The following is a 17,557-nucleotide window of genomic DNA, read 5'->3' on the forward strand; positions in this document are numbered from 1 at the left end:
AGACATGTTAATTGTATAGGTTTTTAGCCAATTTTTTTTTAAAAATATAACATTACTTTGCAATAATGCTGTGGAGTAGCATGAGTCCACTAGATTTTTATTTTTTTTTAAATATGTAACTACATAATATCACTGCTGAGCAACAAGGGCCACTAGTAATAAAATATTTTTCAGTGCCATTGGCATTAATGTTATGCTACTGATTGGAAGCCATGCATAAAATACTTACAGTATGCATTTATTGTTAGAATCAAAGAGGGTGTGCATAATAAATTATAATAATTATATAAGAAAATGTTATAATTCTGTAATGGAGATAAAAATCGAAATCACTCAAACTTATTTTCAAAGCCAAATTTATTTTAGATAATACAGTACTCAGATTTGTTTGGTTTTTAGTTAATTTTATTTTATAATTTCTTTATAGACTACATTTGTGGTTTTACTGTCAGGGACTAGTAGTACCATAATGCAAGGTGCACTCACTCTTGAACAAGCTACATACAGATGCCTGTACAAAATACAATCCTCTCTTAAGTTATTGCCTGCTAACTTCAAAGACTGTCCCTGAGACTTGATAGTCACAACAAAGCACAGCTTAAGAGGAAACTGTAATCACTTAAAAGGAATCTGATAGATGGGATGAATAGAATTTGAGAGGTTAAGACAGATTCTTCCTTAGCACAGCCAGTGAACGTGGTCGCCTCTATCAAATTTCTGTGAAGAACTTTCACTTTGGAGTCTGGTACCATTGCACAATTATTTTGGACAGAGATTTCAAAGTAACATCACAGGGCTCCCACTTTGAGGAGAGCCTACAGGCTGTTAAGCCAAGTGGATCTAAGGTATTCAGAAACTCAACAGGATAGAGGATAGCCTCATCCAAGTCTAAAACAGAATCAACATACATTCCATCTCTGTACTTTCAAATGATTTTAAATAGTTCAGTAAACGATGTTGGCTCATGAACTACATGTAGCAACAGATGTAGATAATAGCATTCATTATTGTTTGACTTTATACTCTTCCAAGGGCTTGATCTTTTTTCTTATTTGGGCATCCTACAACATCCTTCTTTATACTGACAAATCTCCCATTTTTGAAGAAAAAGTAAAAAGGAACTTCAATATAAACAAAGAGTTTTAGCAAATTCGTCTATTTTACAGAAATCGAAGAAGGCAAATAAAGTAGCTGTTAGAGGATTCAATGCTTTCTCTGCAAAGTTTTTGGAAGTGAAACAGACACATTGATTGTTCTCAAGGTGAACTGCCAAGTGAACAAAAGTTAGGTGTCTCACTTGAATTGGGAAACTAAGATTCTCCAAATACTACGGATGTACTTCCCACTCACAAACAGTGACACTTCGTCCCGTTCATTTTTCAAAACGAATATGACTTGGATCACCACTCCCTTTATTTAAGTACTTACAGATATATTTGATTTACTTCACCAAGCTACAGTACTCAACATTGATATGAGAATTGAAAGTACGTAACAAAACAGGGTTGTGTAGGACGCTTGCCCAACGACTGTCAACTTCAACTCCATTGATTTTAATGGTATAGCTACGATCGGTCATCAACAATATTGTGGGTAATGGGTAACCATCATCTCCTGTCTGAGTATCTTTCAGAAGTTTCTAGGAATATTTTTTACTATATACTCCACTTACCATGTAAGATGATCTGCGATTAAAACTACCACCAGGACCATGAAAATCTTCATCAGGGTTTTTTTCAGCATTGGGAATCTCTGTACAAATAATGTGATCAACTGTATTTGAAAAATTCATTGCTACAACCAGAATAAGGTGTGAATATGCAACAAGCGATACTTCTGCAATTCTACACAATACATGAAATAATTAACTTCTCCAAACAGACATCCCTTGTTAGAACAGCCATGATTTTATTTTTTATTATTAAGTGGTTTTCAAGCAATTATTTCAACAGTCATGTGGCTTTTGAATGGGTAGCAGCACTTCCTGTATATCAAACCATTTGGGTTTGCCAGTAAATGTTACAAAAAGGTCCAGATGACCATAATGCCTGACACAGGTTAAGAGTTTTTGAGTGTGGTCAAGCATGAGTACTACCCATAAAAGATAATGCAAGTACCACAATCTTTTTTTTCTTTTCTGTTTAGCCTCCGAAACCACTGCAAGGTATTATTTCAGAGGATGATATGTATGAATGTAAATGAAATGTAGTCTTGTACAGTCTCAAGCTGTAACCTGATCTAAATAAGATGCACTGGCATCCTGTGCAAAGATGCACCTGCTGCATCTTTGAGTTGAATGTAATTTCTGCTCTTAATTTGGCCTGATTTTCCAGATGAATATCATTCAAATCGAGTTAGGTGAAGTGGCCTTACATCATAAGCTATATGTTTTTTTGTTGCAGCATCTGTATATTACATTTGGTGACCTGCCGGGTTTTGTGGGATGGAAGCAATTTTATTGTGGTTCTGACACCATGTCCAGTGTTTTGTGCAGAAAAGAAATAAATTGGACTTCTTGCGGCAGCTCTGTAAAAATCATTAAGTTGTTTTTAGGGTTAATATTCAGAACCTACAATCTATGTGTTGTAAGTTCTTATTTCCAGTATCAGGATCCTGCTGAGTGTCGTCTTGAAATCTAGGAGAAAATTCTTCAATTTTCAGAGCATAGTTCAATTGTTATTGGTACCGATATTAATGCTAGATCTCTTATGTGGCATATTCGACATGTGGTTAATAAGGATTGGGGTCAGAATTTAAACCTATTAAATATCCTCTATAAGTGTATGTGTGTGTGAGGCAATTATGTTGTATGTGCATGCACCTGTTTGGGCGAATAGGCAAAAATTTAAGACTTATCACGACATGTTGTTGAGAGCCTAGCACCTTTTGTTGATAACGGTGACAGATGGTTACCATACAATTTCTCATGAGGCTGTCCTGGTAATTGCTGGAGTAAAGCCTATTAATGTTCTTGTATTTGAGCATCAACAATGCAATTTAGCAAAGAAGTTGGGTCAACTAATTGCTGCTAGAATTTGAGACATTGGGAATGATGGATTTCAATTACGGCAGACTAGATCTAGTTGGTATGAGATGGCTGATGGGCATTACACACATGATCTTTTCCCTGGTGTGAGGAGTCTGCAGGATGATTCTCTTGGGTGTTGTCTAATAAGTATATAACTCTTCGAGCAATGGTGCTTTTAGGGATAGGTGGCTTGTTTCAGCTTAGTTGATCCATGTCTATGTCCATAGTGTGATGTAGTAGATGATGCCTTTCATGTTTTACATTTCTGTCATCAGTTTGATAAAAGACGATTAGAGGTAGCGAGGCAGCTCGGGGATAATGGGTCTATTTTAGATTTAAACATTAACTGAAAAATCTGGGTGAAATGGTTAATTGTAGAGAACTTCATGAAATATTTGGTTCTTCAGCGAGTTGCAGAGGGAGTGTAGGATGGGGAGTTCAAGCAAGTTACCTGGATGGTTAGGGACCATCTGTTCTGTTTTTGCCAAGATAGGCATTCCATAGTTTTGTTTCTGTTCTGGCATTTCGTGATGTTCATTTTATTTTGTTGGTAGAACTATAGTTAAAAATGTAAATACTTTATTTCTACTCAGTTCTGTTTGTTTGAGTAATTTGTATGACAGTATGTTCTTACACCAATGTAAATGTCATTCATGGCATTTACATTGGTGACATTCTGATGCAGGCCAAGCTGTTAACTGAGATATGTTATTCAGTCTGTGGATTCAGAAGATAACCTCTGGTAAAGTCCATCTGGCTAGGTATGAAGGGGATGGCATGGCGACCGGAATCATTACATAGCAGGATCTTCCCCTTCAGGATCGGAAGTACATATCACAAATGGTGTAAGTCACTTGTGGAATCTGAACAGATGTGTCGGAATGTTGAGTTAAGTGTATTTAAGGCCTTGTTAATTGCAAACAGCTCCGCAACAAAAACACTGATGATACTGGGAAGCCCAAATATATGTTCTACTCCCAACCAACAGAATTACTGTGTCTAGAGCTATCTGCATAAACTATAAATCTGGATTCATGCTACTTACATTATTAAAAAAGCTTTTCACAAGGTATCCAGATATGTGTTTTTTTTTTTTATATTGACCAAAACTAAAGCAATAATTCATTAGCAAAGACCACCTCAAAGTTATCACTCTGGGGGGATAATAACTGAAGGTCAGGGGAGCAAAAAATATTCAGATCCCTGAAATTTCCCCTAAACATAATTTTTTTGCACAGAAATTTCCCCAAAACTAAAGCAAGGGTTTATTACATTTTACAGACCAATTTATTGTATGTGATGAGTTATAAAAAGAGAAGTAATAAAAATACATGGGTTGCAGATATTTAAATTATTCAAAAAATTATATTGTGAACAAGAAATGCATTAATAATCACAACTCAAATAACATAATATTGGCTGTAGTGATGGCTTCAAGGGAAGATAACCACTGAAATAAAATAAATGTGTTAGGCTTAATCTACGAGACATATAAAAAAAAGATTACCCATGTTAAAATACATCTGACACTATTTTGAAGGGACATAAAATTGCCTTCTGCAGTGTGTAAGTTGCAAAGAACATCCTTTTAGAAAATTTTCTAAATTTTAGTTTAAAATTAGAGGTCATCTCGAAGCAGCTGTTGTACTTCTGTGTTCTGTTCATACAGTGGGAATGTTCAAGTGATCAACAGGACTGAAATGTAAGGAGCCAGACTTTACCAGAGCTGTATCACATACCACACTACTAGATCCCTCTTTCCACTTGCTTGACAGATTATTATCACTTTATTTGTAAATAATTATTTTTATTTCAAACAATGATTAAAAATCATTCCATTTACACCAAATCACCATGACAGCTTATCAATATCATTAGGTAAGTCGTACGTCAAACATGCTAACTTTTTAACAATCCATACAAAAATCATGTTTCAAGCACATAAATAATTATAATACTTTTATTCTATACAATATTAAAAGATTGTATAAATAAAAATCACACATCCTATTAGAAATAAAAAAACACTGTGTAACAATGTAGTGTATATTAACATAGAAATAAATATTATGCTGATATTTAAACTAAAATTACAACAAAAAAAAGATATGAAATAAATAAAAAAAATTAAAAAGAAAATAACTGTTAGCTATTAAAATACAATTTTATATGTTGATTTTACATAATTAAACAATAATAAACAAAAATTGTTATTTAATGAAATCGGTTTTTTTAATATCTACTAGTTGTTCATTTTCTTCAGATGGTAGTCTAATTTGACCCATCGGTTTAAGATCAGGTGATACTTGAAAATTACAACCAGTACTCATAAGAATTTCAGGTACTTCAATAGAATCCGCAATTTCAATTAATGTTAACCCTACTTCAGGATGGACAGTGAATACAGCCTGAAACAAAATAAAATAAGATTTCACAAGAGTTAGCAATCACAAGGATATTTCTTAGAAGATTCAAATGACAGCGAAAATATAGTCAAATGTCTACATAAATTCTATTTGCCAAATAATCTTAAATAAGTTGAAAGTTAGGAAGGAAAAGTATATCAATGAAATCAGAAATTTTTCTCTAATATTGGTTCATTGAAGTTTATGTGACTAGAACTATACAGATGGCATTGTATAATTTCGGTGAAGAACATACATTTTTGTATGCATGTACGTATTAATTATTACTCATTAAAGTTCAAAAAGAATAAGTGCAGTAGTTCTTCGCTTGGAACATCCGAAATAGTGTTGGCATTACTAATAGTACAGCAGAAAAGATATTGTACTGCAAAAGGTCATTGTAGATACCAAGAAGCCAGTCAGTCACTTTATTGCACTCATATTGTTAATTTTGTGTTCTTCAGTTCCAGATTTTATAAACACTATTTTTTCATACTTCAACGAAAGTATCTTTTATACCTTACTTTATTACTATTTGCAATCGCAATACCTCAGCCAAGTCTAACCAAAGATTAGGACAAGAAGTGGCTTTAAAAAACCAAACCAATGCAAGAGGGTGAATCAGTATTGTCTGCAATGCAGCCATAAACTTTACAACAAAGTTCAACTGTTATCATTAATTATTTAAACTGTCACTATATCCAATGTTGATTTACATAGCAAAGTGGTGATATCTACCTTTCAACCACAGGTTCCACATTCGAGTCCCAATCAGGCATGGCATTTTTCACATGCTAAAAAACTCATTATCATCTATCAGTAAACGTTATTGGGTTATCAGCCTATTGTTTCTATCCAAAATAAATTTTTAATTAACCAAAACTAGATATTAATCCCTTATTTAATGTTTTTTATTAAGGAGCTACAACTATTAAGTACAAACAACCAAAATTGAGAATAACAAAGGCTTTCTGCATCTTAAGTCACATTAAAATGGATTGTAACATACATTTCATAAACAATATAAAAATAAAATAATTACAATATTGAATTAATAAATAATTAAAAATAATACCTTTTCAGTAATTATCATACTAATACATTTCATTCCAGTCAATGGTAAATTACATTGCTCAACTATTTTTGGTGAGCCATCTTTTAAATTATGTTCCATTACAACAATGATTCTTGTATTTGGTGCATTTACTATATCCATAGCAGCACCAATTCCTTTTACTACCTTACTCTGAAAACAAAAATAGACAACTAAATTATTAATCGATAAATTATGGAACAAATACATCTATCTTTCTTAGTATCTGTAAGTTATCAATTTGGATGGCTTGAGTGGCTATAACTTAAGCTTAAACAGCACCAACATGATATGCTAAGTTTAGAATTAGTGAGCAGATGACCCGTGCAATCTTCTTCAATAGGTGATAATTATAATTCAAGTTAATTTTGGTACTTTATGATATACAAAAGTTATCCAGTAAAAAACTAATTTATTAAAATATCCCAAAATATGTTATTATTTGTAAAGTTTAATACATCAATTTTTACCTATATTTCTAAATAGTCTCCAGCCAAAAAGACGCATTTCTCATAGCTTTTAAATTTCATTAGTGCAAGATTTTTCAATTAACGATTTGAGATGACCTTTCACATGGGATTGTTAAAATGCTGCAAGTGTAAGCAATTCTTCATGTTCAACATGAGATATAATCACTAGTGCCTGATTTGGGTTTAAGGAGAATGATGCATTTTCTTCATCTAACAACACAGCAAAATCTGATTGTGTGGACAGGCAAGAAAATGATACTTCAACATATCATACCATGATGTTTTGTTTTGGAATGTCCCTTTTTTAATACAATCCTGAGTCAATTATGCGAGATTCTATGAAATCAACAGACTAGACTTCTGTTGTCAAGGAATACAATGACAGTAATTTTTTATAATGTACTTCCATACAGTAACATTTTCTTTTAAACTGGACAATACTCTGAATTTCACATTTAGCAGAATTTTCTATTTTTCTTCAATCATTTTAAATCTATCAAGAAAACAGTTATAGATTTGCATTAACATATCTGTCATCACAAAACTAAGTTCAGACCGACTTAGACAACACATCGACAAAGACTTCACATCATCAATAACAGGACACCTGCAAAGTACTATACGTAAACTTTGTGGGTGGGCTCTTCTAACTGTCATTTACTTTCTGATCTTTATACTTAAAACATGTAAAACTGGAATTCTGTTCAACACAAATCTCAAAAAATCACTAGCATGCAGTTTCATTCAGTTGGTATGAATAGGGGTCAATCCATTTGAAGTGTCCCAAAAAGACAAAAGCTGATTGCTGTGTGGTTATTGTTTCGTGTAATATTTTTATGTTTCATGTTGTGTGTTGAACTCACTTTTACCTTCTACGGATAGGTAGTTCAATTCCTTTGTTTAGTTAGGTCCTTTCAGAATTGCTTAAGACTCAGTGAGATGTTTTGTTTTGAGTTCATTAAATAGTAGCACACCGATAATTATTTTACTCCATTTTTTACGTTCAACTTTATTGATAATTTTCTCATAGAAAGAAGAGAGACAGGTAAATAAACCACTAGACCAATCTTTTACCTTGAGAAAATATGAATAAATTGCCTTTTTTTCATCCTTCCAAGACCAATAGTTTTTAATTACGATTTTTTCCATAAACCCTTACAATCACAAAAACAGATGTGTGCACCATAACAAAAATAGCTGCCACAGGTAAATTGCTTAAAAAAATTATTAAAAGAATAGTTTTAAAGTCCTGAGACATGTAGGAAATTTTTTTGAATTGGTCAAGCAACCATCCTTGAGTCACTTTAAATGGATTGACCCATAGATGGTAGCATCCCTAGTTTAAAAGTGGCACTATTCATACAATAATAATATATTATGTACTGAAATTTAAAGATGGAGTAATAATTTAATTTAGGGTAACATATCACCCTGATATGCAGGGTAAAAATTAAACACACATTCCAAGGTTATACATAATATTGAACAGCAAAGTTGTAACAAATATTGAACATTATGTGAGAAACTTAAAAACTATTTCAGCAAACAACTGGACACCCATTATTTATACAATGGTAATAATTTTTTTTAGAAATACTTCTTTCTATAAAAACTTACCGGAACAAGCCAACTAGCTATGTCACCATACTGTGACACTTCCATAGCACTGATTACAGCTAAATCAATATGACCCCTAAAAAGAAAAAAAAGAAAATAAATGACTTGCAATCATACTGCAAACAGGATATCCTACCTAACTAAATGTATTATGAGCCAATAAAAAAGGATACAAATTTTAATTTTATTTTCTAAGGAAATATGATTGGTTCCATATTTTCATACCTTCATTAGGCCATTATGAATTTATTCTTAACCGATAAATTTGTTATCCATCAAAATTAAACAAGAAACTATATTAAAATATTTAAGTTAATTGAGAATCCTGCTAATAGTTAAGTTAGGACAGATTATCCTACTTTTAAGTAGTTTATGGCTAAAAAGCTACAAGTGATAAAATGGTTAGAAAGTGGATGTGCGAGTTCAATGAGGGATGCAGTAATATGAAAGAAGAACAAAGGGAGAGCATCTTTACATTGTGAATACGAATTTGAATTTGCGAGATGAAAATTTAAAGAAAATCTATGTTTACAATTTTTCATTAAGTATTGAGTTTTCTGAAATTTCACGAACAGTTCTCCACAACATCATAACACAAAATCTAGGCTATCACAAACTCTGCTCTTATTGGGTGCCGAAAATGTTGAAGGTTCACAAAACGAAGAGATTAAACTCTGCTCTGTCTTTTTTTACAATACAAAAATGAAGGTAATAATTTCTTGAGCAAAATAGTGACTGGTGATGAGACTTGGGTCTCATATCAACACAGAATCCAAAAGCAATCTATGAAATGGCGACACACAACATCTACAAAAAAGAGAAGTTCAAAACCACCATTTCAACATATAACATCATGTGCATTGTCTTCTGAGATAAGAAGGGGTTTTAGTTAACTAAAATCCCTTTGCTGAGAAGAGAGACTATAAATGCTTCACTTTATTACGATATTCTTACAAAAACTCCACTATGCAATCCAAAATAAAAGGAGAGGCATGTTCAGTTGAGGGATTTTGATGCTTAATGACAATGCTCATCTGCATGTTGTTGATGAAACACAAAGTCTGATTGAACAATTTGACTTGTTGCAATTGAAGCACCCTCCTACTCCTGACTTAGCACCCAATGACTACCAGTTTATTTCTCCATCGCAAGGGATCCCTTGGTGGTCAGCACTTCAATGAAGATGCAGACACGAAAAATGCTGTACAACAGCAGTTATCTTCATTGGCAGCAGTAACATTTGAGGAGAAAATGAAAGACTTATATTATAAGATATGAAAACTGCCTTAATTTTGGTGGAAATTATATAGAATAGTAGTTTAAGATACACTCTTCTAAGTTAAACAGTATTGTATTTTTTAAAAACAAAATGGTACTTACTTTCTGAATTTGCCCTATATAAATATAAAATTTGCAGATGAAAGCTACTATTTTTCAAATAAAGAGTTGGAAGCTGTTCATGAAGTAGAAAAAGAGTGGCTACAAAATTGTTTAAATTCGGTTAAATTTAACAAATTCATAGCTAATGTAATATATGTGTGTTTTTAAATCCACTGTAATAAAATTTTACCATTGCAGTTTAAAAAAAAATATACATCATATAAATAATCACCCTGAATAACATGAGCCCTGCTGTTCTTTGGGGAGTAATTTCTTAAAACATAAATTTGTATTAAATTGGATTGTAAGAAAATAAAACATGTTTAAACGTAATTTAAACTGTAAATAAAGAATTTAAGTTATAATAAATATAACAACCTAAAGTAATTAAGATAAGAAAATGTTAATACATTATATTAATATATTTGAAGAAAGTAAATAATGAATTTTAGAATATCCCTTGTATAAAAAAATTTGCTTACCCTCTGATCATGCCAAAGCTTTCATCCATACCAAAAAAGCTGCCACCTGGTAACTCTGTTACAGTTTGTTTATCAGCATTTATCAGATCAGCATCAATTTCTGATTTAGTAGGATAACCTCCAAGGCCAAGAGCACCAACTTCACTATGTATTATAACATTAGTTGATGGAAGATAATTTAATAATAATGTAGGCAAGCCAATGCCAAAATTAACTGATAAATTTCATAATAAGGAAAATCATAATTGATTGGTTTTTTATTTTTTAAATAATCTAAAATTAAATTAAAAATAAACTTCTAAATAAATAATTAATCATACATATGTTACATTCACTGAAAAATATACATTTTAAATTATAATTAGTACAGTTAAATTATTACATGTAAATAAAAATGAACAGAATTAAAAAAGGCAGAAAGTCACAAAAATATATTCTGAAAGTCATTTGTTATCTGTTGGCCTTTTCCATTTTTAACCTAAATTCATATCCAGAGAACAAATTGAAATACTTTTCTAAAGTTCCAATGATACAAAATATCTTAATTTTGTTTGAACAAAATTAACTAATTTCAAACAGCCAAGTCAATGTGATTGATATGTTGTACTTTATTCTAGCACTTCAAAGCTCCAATTTCAAAAAGTAAAAAGGCAAATAAAACTTAAAAATATTTTTTTTTCCTTTACAAATTTTTTTTCCAGTCATAAATGAAGCCCAAACAAACTGGAATTAGTTATCTGAATAAATTTAGATAATAAATGATCCCATGATTGCATGATCTTATGTTTATTAACAGAGGTAACAAAATATTACATATCTTTTGAAGTTCTTTGTTACTTCAATCAAACAGCAAGACTGTCTGAATTGAGAATGATGGAATGGTTATCTTGATTATTCAATGTAATATCAATAAATTTCTCTGTGAAAATTCAATCGTACATGTAGACAAGATGTGTAGGATTTGAGGAAAAATAATTGCTTACATACTCCTTTTAGGTTCATTATAAATTAGGCAATCAATTGCCAGTGACCAAGTTGTCAGTAGACCAAAAATGAGAGACCAGAGTAAATCAAATCAATAACTCAAAGAATTTGTCAGTATTGCATAGACCAGTCAGCAGAATGGTTTATGCAATACCACTCCTACGTTTCCTCTGTAGTTATTAATGAATACTGAAAATAATAAAAACAAAAAGAAAAGAAAATATTTGCATGGATTCTTAACTGGAAGAATGTGAAAAAAGATTGTTTATAGTATTTTTTTTACAAATGATGATAGATTTTTTAAATTTGTAAGAATGTCCATAAAATCATTTGATGAAGTGTTATTACACTCAGCTAATCAATAATAATTGGCAGGGATACGAATTTTTATATCTTTTTCTCCAGAACAAAAATAAAATGGGCATTGTTCATATTATTGGTTGTTGGAAACTTGTTGATTATCACAACCAAGTGTGCATAGTGTCATTTAGGTTTGGCAACTGATCGCCTAGGGTTTAAATAACCTTATACAAGAACCCCTTGCTGAACTTTTACATATTCCACTTTTTTTCATCAATTTTACCATTTGTAAATTTTTTATTTTTCAACTGTCTTGAAATGTTTGTTTTTAATTGCTACAAGCAAAATTGTATATTGTGTTTGATGACTTTTCATTCTTGCATCTATCAATAAATTACACAACAATTTACACTTTGCTGCAAAACATGACAATAAATCAAATCACTTAACTTCCTTGATCTTGCTATATAAAATACAGATAACAGTCTCATAAACACACACACATTTAAAAATACATAAATTTAGTATATACATTTGCCCACAATATGTGTAACCAGCCATCAATTACACTGAATAATAACAAAGAATTTGACACAGATTAATGGCTACTTATGCACAAACACACATACAAAGAAAGAAAACTTGCTACATAAAATACACAACAAAACTTAATGCATGCTTAGTAATAGAAAATACATAACACTAACATAAATCAACCTAATCAGACATTCAGAGTTGCCATAATTTTTAGGTAAGGTTTCAAAAAATGCTTTCAAAACAAACAAAATACACAAGAACTATGACCAACTAACAAAACATATTGACAAGAAGGAAATTTTTTAATCAGACTGCAGTGATGGTAATATATACCATAAATATATATATATATATATATATATATATATATATATTATTTTTAAAAACAATTCTTTTAATAACCACACTTCTCTGTACCAATACAAATTAATTTATATTTAATAGAAAAACCCTAAGTACAGAAGAATTGAAATAGGATGACTTACCTTATTTCGTTACATAACAGAAGCACTTTCACAAATTTGATTCGCATCATCAGCTACATACGTTATATATATATATATATGTATTACAAAACCAACAAAACCTTGCAATCTTTTATTTAAATTAAAAATGTTAAAATTATATAGATCAATTAATTAAAATTAACAAAGTCAAAATTAAAATGTAAAAAATGTAATTAAAATAAGGATAAAAATTAAATAATTAAAAATTAAAACTTTAAAATAAAAACAAAACCAAAGCAAAGCAAAGCAAAATTATGTGCTAGCCATTTCACTGATTTTACTTTACTCAGCATTTTACTTTACTTGTAATATATATACATACTGTCGCATGTTCTACAGCTCAATCAGGATATTGAGAGGTTGTTGACAATTTAAAATGTTTATATAACTACACTTTATTGTTTAAAATGTTCAAATAACAACCAGGCAATCTGTAATAACAATGGCAATAAAAACAATGATAATAAAAATATTAAGTGACAATAATAAAACATTTAATGAACATAAATATTAAAATAGTAATTACAACCACAATCAGGATAATAGTAGTAAACGATAATTACACGACATAAAACACAACATAATCAAAACAGTAAGCACTATATAAAAACAGAGAAAAATACATAATGTAATCAACAAAGAATTAACAATCAAAATATACTTTTCTAATAGTGATAGTAATGTCAATAGTAAATAATAATACAGATTACACATAAGACAAGAGTTCAAAATAAATAATCGTTCAGAATTTATTCCAGGTATATAAACAGAAAACTAGTATTCCGACCCATTAACAAAAGAAATTCTAGTTTTAACCCTTTTTAACAACTAGTCATATTAACAATCTTATAAACTTCACCTGCAAATTCATTTTGTTGTCTAACCTAACAGTTTATAAATGAAATCTATTGCATTATTTCTTTCACTTATACATTTATAGTTTTACTGTAACTCACTGATAGTATTTCTGGTTCACTGGAATTACTTGTGGCGTCATGTTAATCGTATTGAACTGGATACTCTCCTCGCTGGACTGACGTCTTGCACACTTGTCTCGCAGACTCACATCTGTGACTCACCACACTGGACTGTCATCATATGTCTCACTAGACTGGTTTGCAGAACTCCGCCAAATCTACACAACTCGCAGTACTGCCCTTGCGAGACCGATGTCATAACACCTCACAGACTGCTTCACAGAACTGCACCGAATTTGATTTTTAGCTGGTCTTCCAGAGCTATTTATGCTACTAGCCTCTTTACCTGTCGGACCAGACCCAAGTCAAAGCATGAGAACGGTTGACCGAGGTTTTTGTTCCCCTGAATTCCAAACCTGGTCTCTTCTTACTACACAACAGGTGTTCATTGTATATCAGCAGGCTGTACAACAAAGGAAAATTGTTAAACAGACCTATAATTTACAAAAAGGTTCTCCTTTTTGTCCCTTTCTGAATCCCATTATTATATTAATTATTACTTTCATAATAATTGGTGGGAATTTGTTACTCAGGCTTGCTGCACCGGTCTTGTTACAATATATATATATATATATATATATACAGAGTGATTGAATGAAACAGGAAATTTTGAAAGTTGTGTTGGTAGCCGTGGGCGATTGGTACCACTTGATAAGTGGCGCCAGCCTCTCTAACCTAACCTGCCATTTAGTTGTCATGGATCCTTGGAGTGGTGCGCAACGTGCATTTGCTACCAAAGCGTTTTACAAAAACAATGATAGTCGTCATTTTTAATCTGGGACGGCACAAACGTGTTCCATTAGCACATGCAATTAAAACATGGATAATTAATTTTGAGGAAACTGGTTCAGCAATGAAAAAGAAACCTCCAGGTCGTGAGTGAACCGTCCATACACCACAGAATGTTCAAGCTTTACAAGATGCTGTCACACGAAATCCGTGTGTTAGTGAATAAGTGTTCGAAGAATGTTAGTAAAGGATTTGCAACACCATCCATACAAGTTGCAGATCGTCCAGGAACTGAAACCAAACAATGCAGTTATGCGAGCACAATTCTGTAATGTAATGCTTCAGAAGATAAATAATAACGAGGAGTTTGTTCACGAACTGTGTATGTCAGACGAAGCGCATTTTCACCTCAGTGGATTTGTTAACGAGCAATATTTCAGATACTGGGCACAAGAAAATCCTATGCAGCTACACCAGCGTCCGTTACACAGCCAGAAAGTGATGGGGGTGTGCTATGTCATCTTACGGTGTTATAGGCCCTTATTTTTTTGAGGATGACAACGGTCTTGCGATTACAGTGACGTCGGCTTGTTACGTAGCCATGCTTGAAACCTTTGTTGTGGAACAACAAAAGAGATTTCCACCAATTCTTAACACAGCCTGGTTTCAACAAGACGGAGCAACGTCACATACTGCACGAATATCGATGACAGCTGTACGCCGATTGTTTGGACGTGTAATTTCACAAAATGGTGATATTAGATGGCCTCCCAGATCGCCTGATCTCTCAGCTTGCGATTACTTTTTGAGGGGTCACCTTAAAAGCAAAGTGTTCCACAGTAGAACTGCTACAACGGAAGAACTGAAGGCAAAGATCCGAGAAACAATTGCAGAAATTCCAGTTGAGATGTTACGTCAAACCACGAACAATTTAATGAAGAGACTTTGTGAGTGTTCACGTAGAAGAGGTCACCTGGAAGATGTCATCTTTAAAAAATAAACTAAAATGTATGTATCCTAAAATGGCAACATTTGTACAATTACATGAAATAAAATTCATTTTCTAAAAAAAAGTCTCATTAACGTTATTTATTTTTTTAATTTCCCGTTTCTTTGAATCACTCTGTATATTGTAACAATATAAATATATATATATATATATAATGTAAGGCAGCTGATGATGCGAATCAAATTTGCAAAAGCCCTTCTGTTATGTAATGAAATAAGGTAGGTCATCCTATTTCAATTGTTCTGACTTAGGGTTGATCTATTAAATATAAATTAATATATATATATATAAATTCAATTCTTTTTTGTTATTGTATTGTTCATATTTTCCTCTGTACCATTATGTCAAAGACAAAAGTATAACACAGTTTTCCACCAACAGTACAGAATTCATAATACCTCTTACCTTATGCTTACTGTTTTTTTCATTTTAAGAGTGCTTTGAGGGTTTCCCTCGTCAGTTAATAAAAACTTTTTAAATCACACATTAAACTCAAAAGCATTAAAATTGTCGCATATTATAAAAATATGTAGTCAAAAAATTAAAATAAAATATTTTATGTGGCCAGCCACACGTTCAGTACTTTACACTACTGTAAAGAGTACAGTACTGTACGTGTGGCTGGCCACAAGACATATTTTATCTTAATTTTTTTACTAATATGTGACAGTTTTAATGTTTTTTGAGTTTAATGTGTGGTTTTAAAAAGTTTTTATCAACTGACGATTAGGAAAACCCTCGAAAACACTCTTAAAATGGAAAAACAATAAGCAAAAGGTAAGGGACAATATTGAATTCTGTACTGTTGGTGGAAAACTGTTGTATACACATATGTATATTTAATATATATATTACATATCAGATAATAGAAAATATCAGATACTGAGCATGCCACAATCTACACTCATGAATAGATTGTCAATTCTCATCATCCTTTCATTCTACTTAACTTTTCCCCACTTCAGTTTTGAAGGTCCTAGGTTCTCCATGCTGAACAAGCCGAGATCTAAAAATCCGTTGTATTCTTAATATCAAGGAGAGAAAATGTCTGAGGAATGACATAAATCTTATTTTCTGCCCAGCAGTTACACAATAAGACTGGCTGAACTATTATCAGATAAAACTGAACCTCCTAAGCACCCAAAACAAGATCGAACAGACTGGATGCACAAAATCCACTTTCATGCAACAGAATCAGATCTTGCATATCACCCTCAAAACATGATATCCATGGAGTACAAATCACAACATGAAAATTCTACATACTGTGCATAAAAGCAGATTTCAATGCAAATAAAAAATGTGATAATTGATTTTAACAACAAATTAATAAATAAGCAAACATACCATAGCTTGAATAAAGTATTCCATTAAATATTAACATGATTTCCATAATTTTTAGGATGGCCACCATTATCATCAATGGTACTGGTTATCCCAGTGAAGAAAATGCTTTTAATTAGCTTCAAAAAACTTTTGGAAGGAAAAATGAATTGTATGAGTGATTAACGTTTAATAATTTTAAGGAGTTACCATGTTTTTGTCATGCTGTTCAACTGATTAATTATTTTTTCATTTTTTTGTAATTATAAGTGTCCACTATACTTTAAGATTTTAATGAAATGTGAAAACCCCATTTTAAAAATGTATTTACAATTATACTGGGTAGTAAAATGATAAAATAATGTAAAAAAAAAATATTAATCAAAATAATTTTTAAAATAATAAACTAATTTTTATTACATATTTGTTTAAGAAAAAGGATACCATACATTCCGTCTTTTAATTCAAGCGCTGCTCTTCTAATAATTCTATCTCTTAGAGCAGCAGCTGGAGTTGTAGATAAAGCTGAATCAGCACTACACTTCCTACTAGTTTTTAATTTCTGTAAAAAAAAATTATGAAATTATTGTACACAAAAATATATACACTGCTAGTAAAAATAAAAAATGTAATTTTAAATGCCACCAATAATTTACAAAACTTGATTGATGTAACCAGTCGTTACGAAATTCATTTTTGAAAAAATTTAGTTGTGAT

At 31.5% G+C, this 17,557-nt stretch overlaps 1 protein-coding gene across 1 annotated transcript in view; it reads right to left on the reverse strand.

The window, feature by feature from the left end:
• Positions 1–5,056: 5,056 nt before the first annotated feature.
• Positions 5,057–17,557, reverse strand: part of SCOT (Succinyl-CoA:3-ketoacid CoA transferase) — a 37,773-nt gene continuing 25,272 nt past the window's right edge. The window contains exons 7-11 of the mRNA XM_075379797.1: positions 17,285–17,402; positions 10,476–10,689; positions 8,614–8,689; positions 6,509–6,679; positions 5,057–5,436 (exon numbers count right to left, since the gene is read on the reverse strand). Of these exons, the coding sequence (XP_075235912.1) occupies positions 5,239–5,436; positions 6,509–6,679; positions 8,614–8,689; positions 10,476–10,689; positions 17,285–17,402 (777 nt within the window). The 3' untranslated portion in view covers positions 5,057–5,238. The remainder of the gene's footprint in view (positions 5,437–6,508; positions 6,680–8,613; positions 8,690–10,475; positions 10,690–17,284; positions 17,403–17,557) is intronic.

The sequence above is a fragment of the Lycorma delicatula genome, chromosome 12, assembly GCF_047948215.1.
Source record: "Lycorma delicatula isolate Av1 chromosome 12, ASM4794821v1, whole genome shotgun sequence".
In the NCBI taxonomy this organism is placed as follows: domain Eukaryota; kingdom Metazoa; phylum Arthropoda; class Insecta; order Hemiptera; family Fulgoridae; genus Lycorma; species Lycorma delicatula.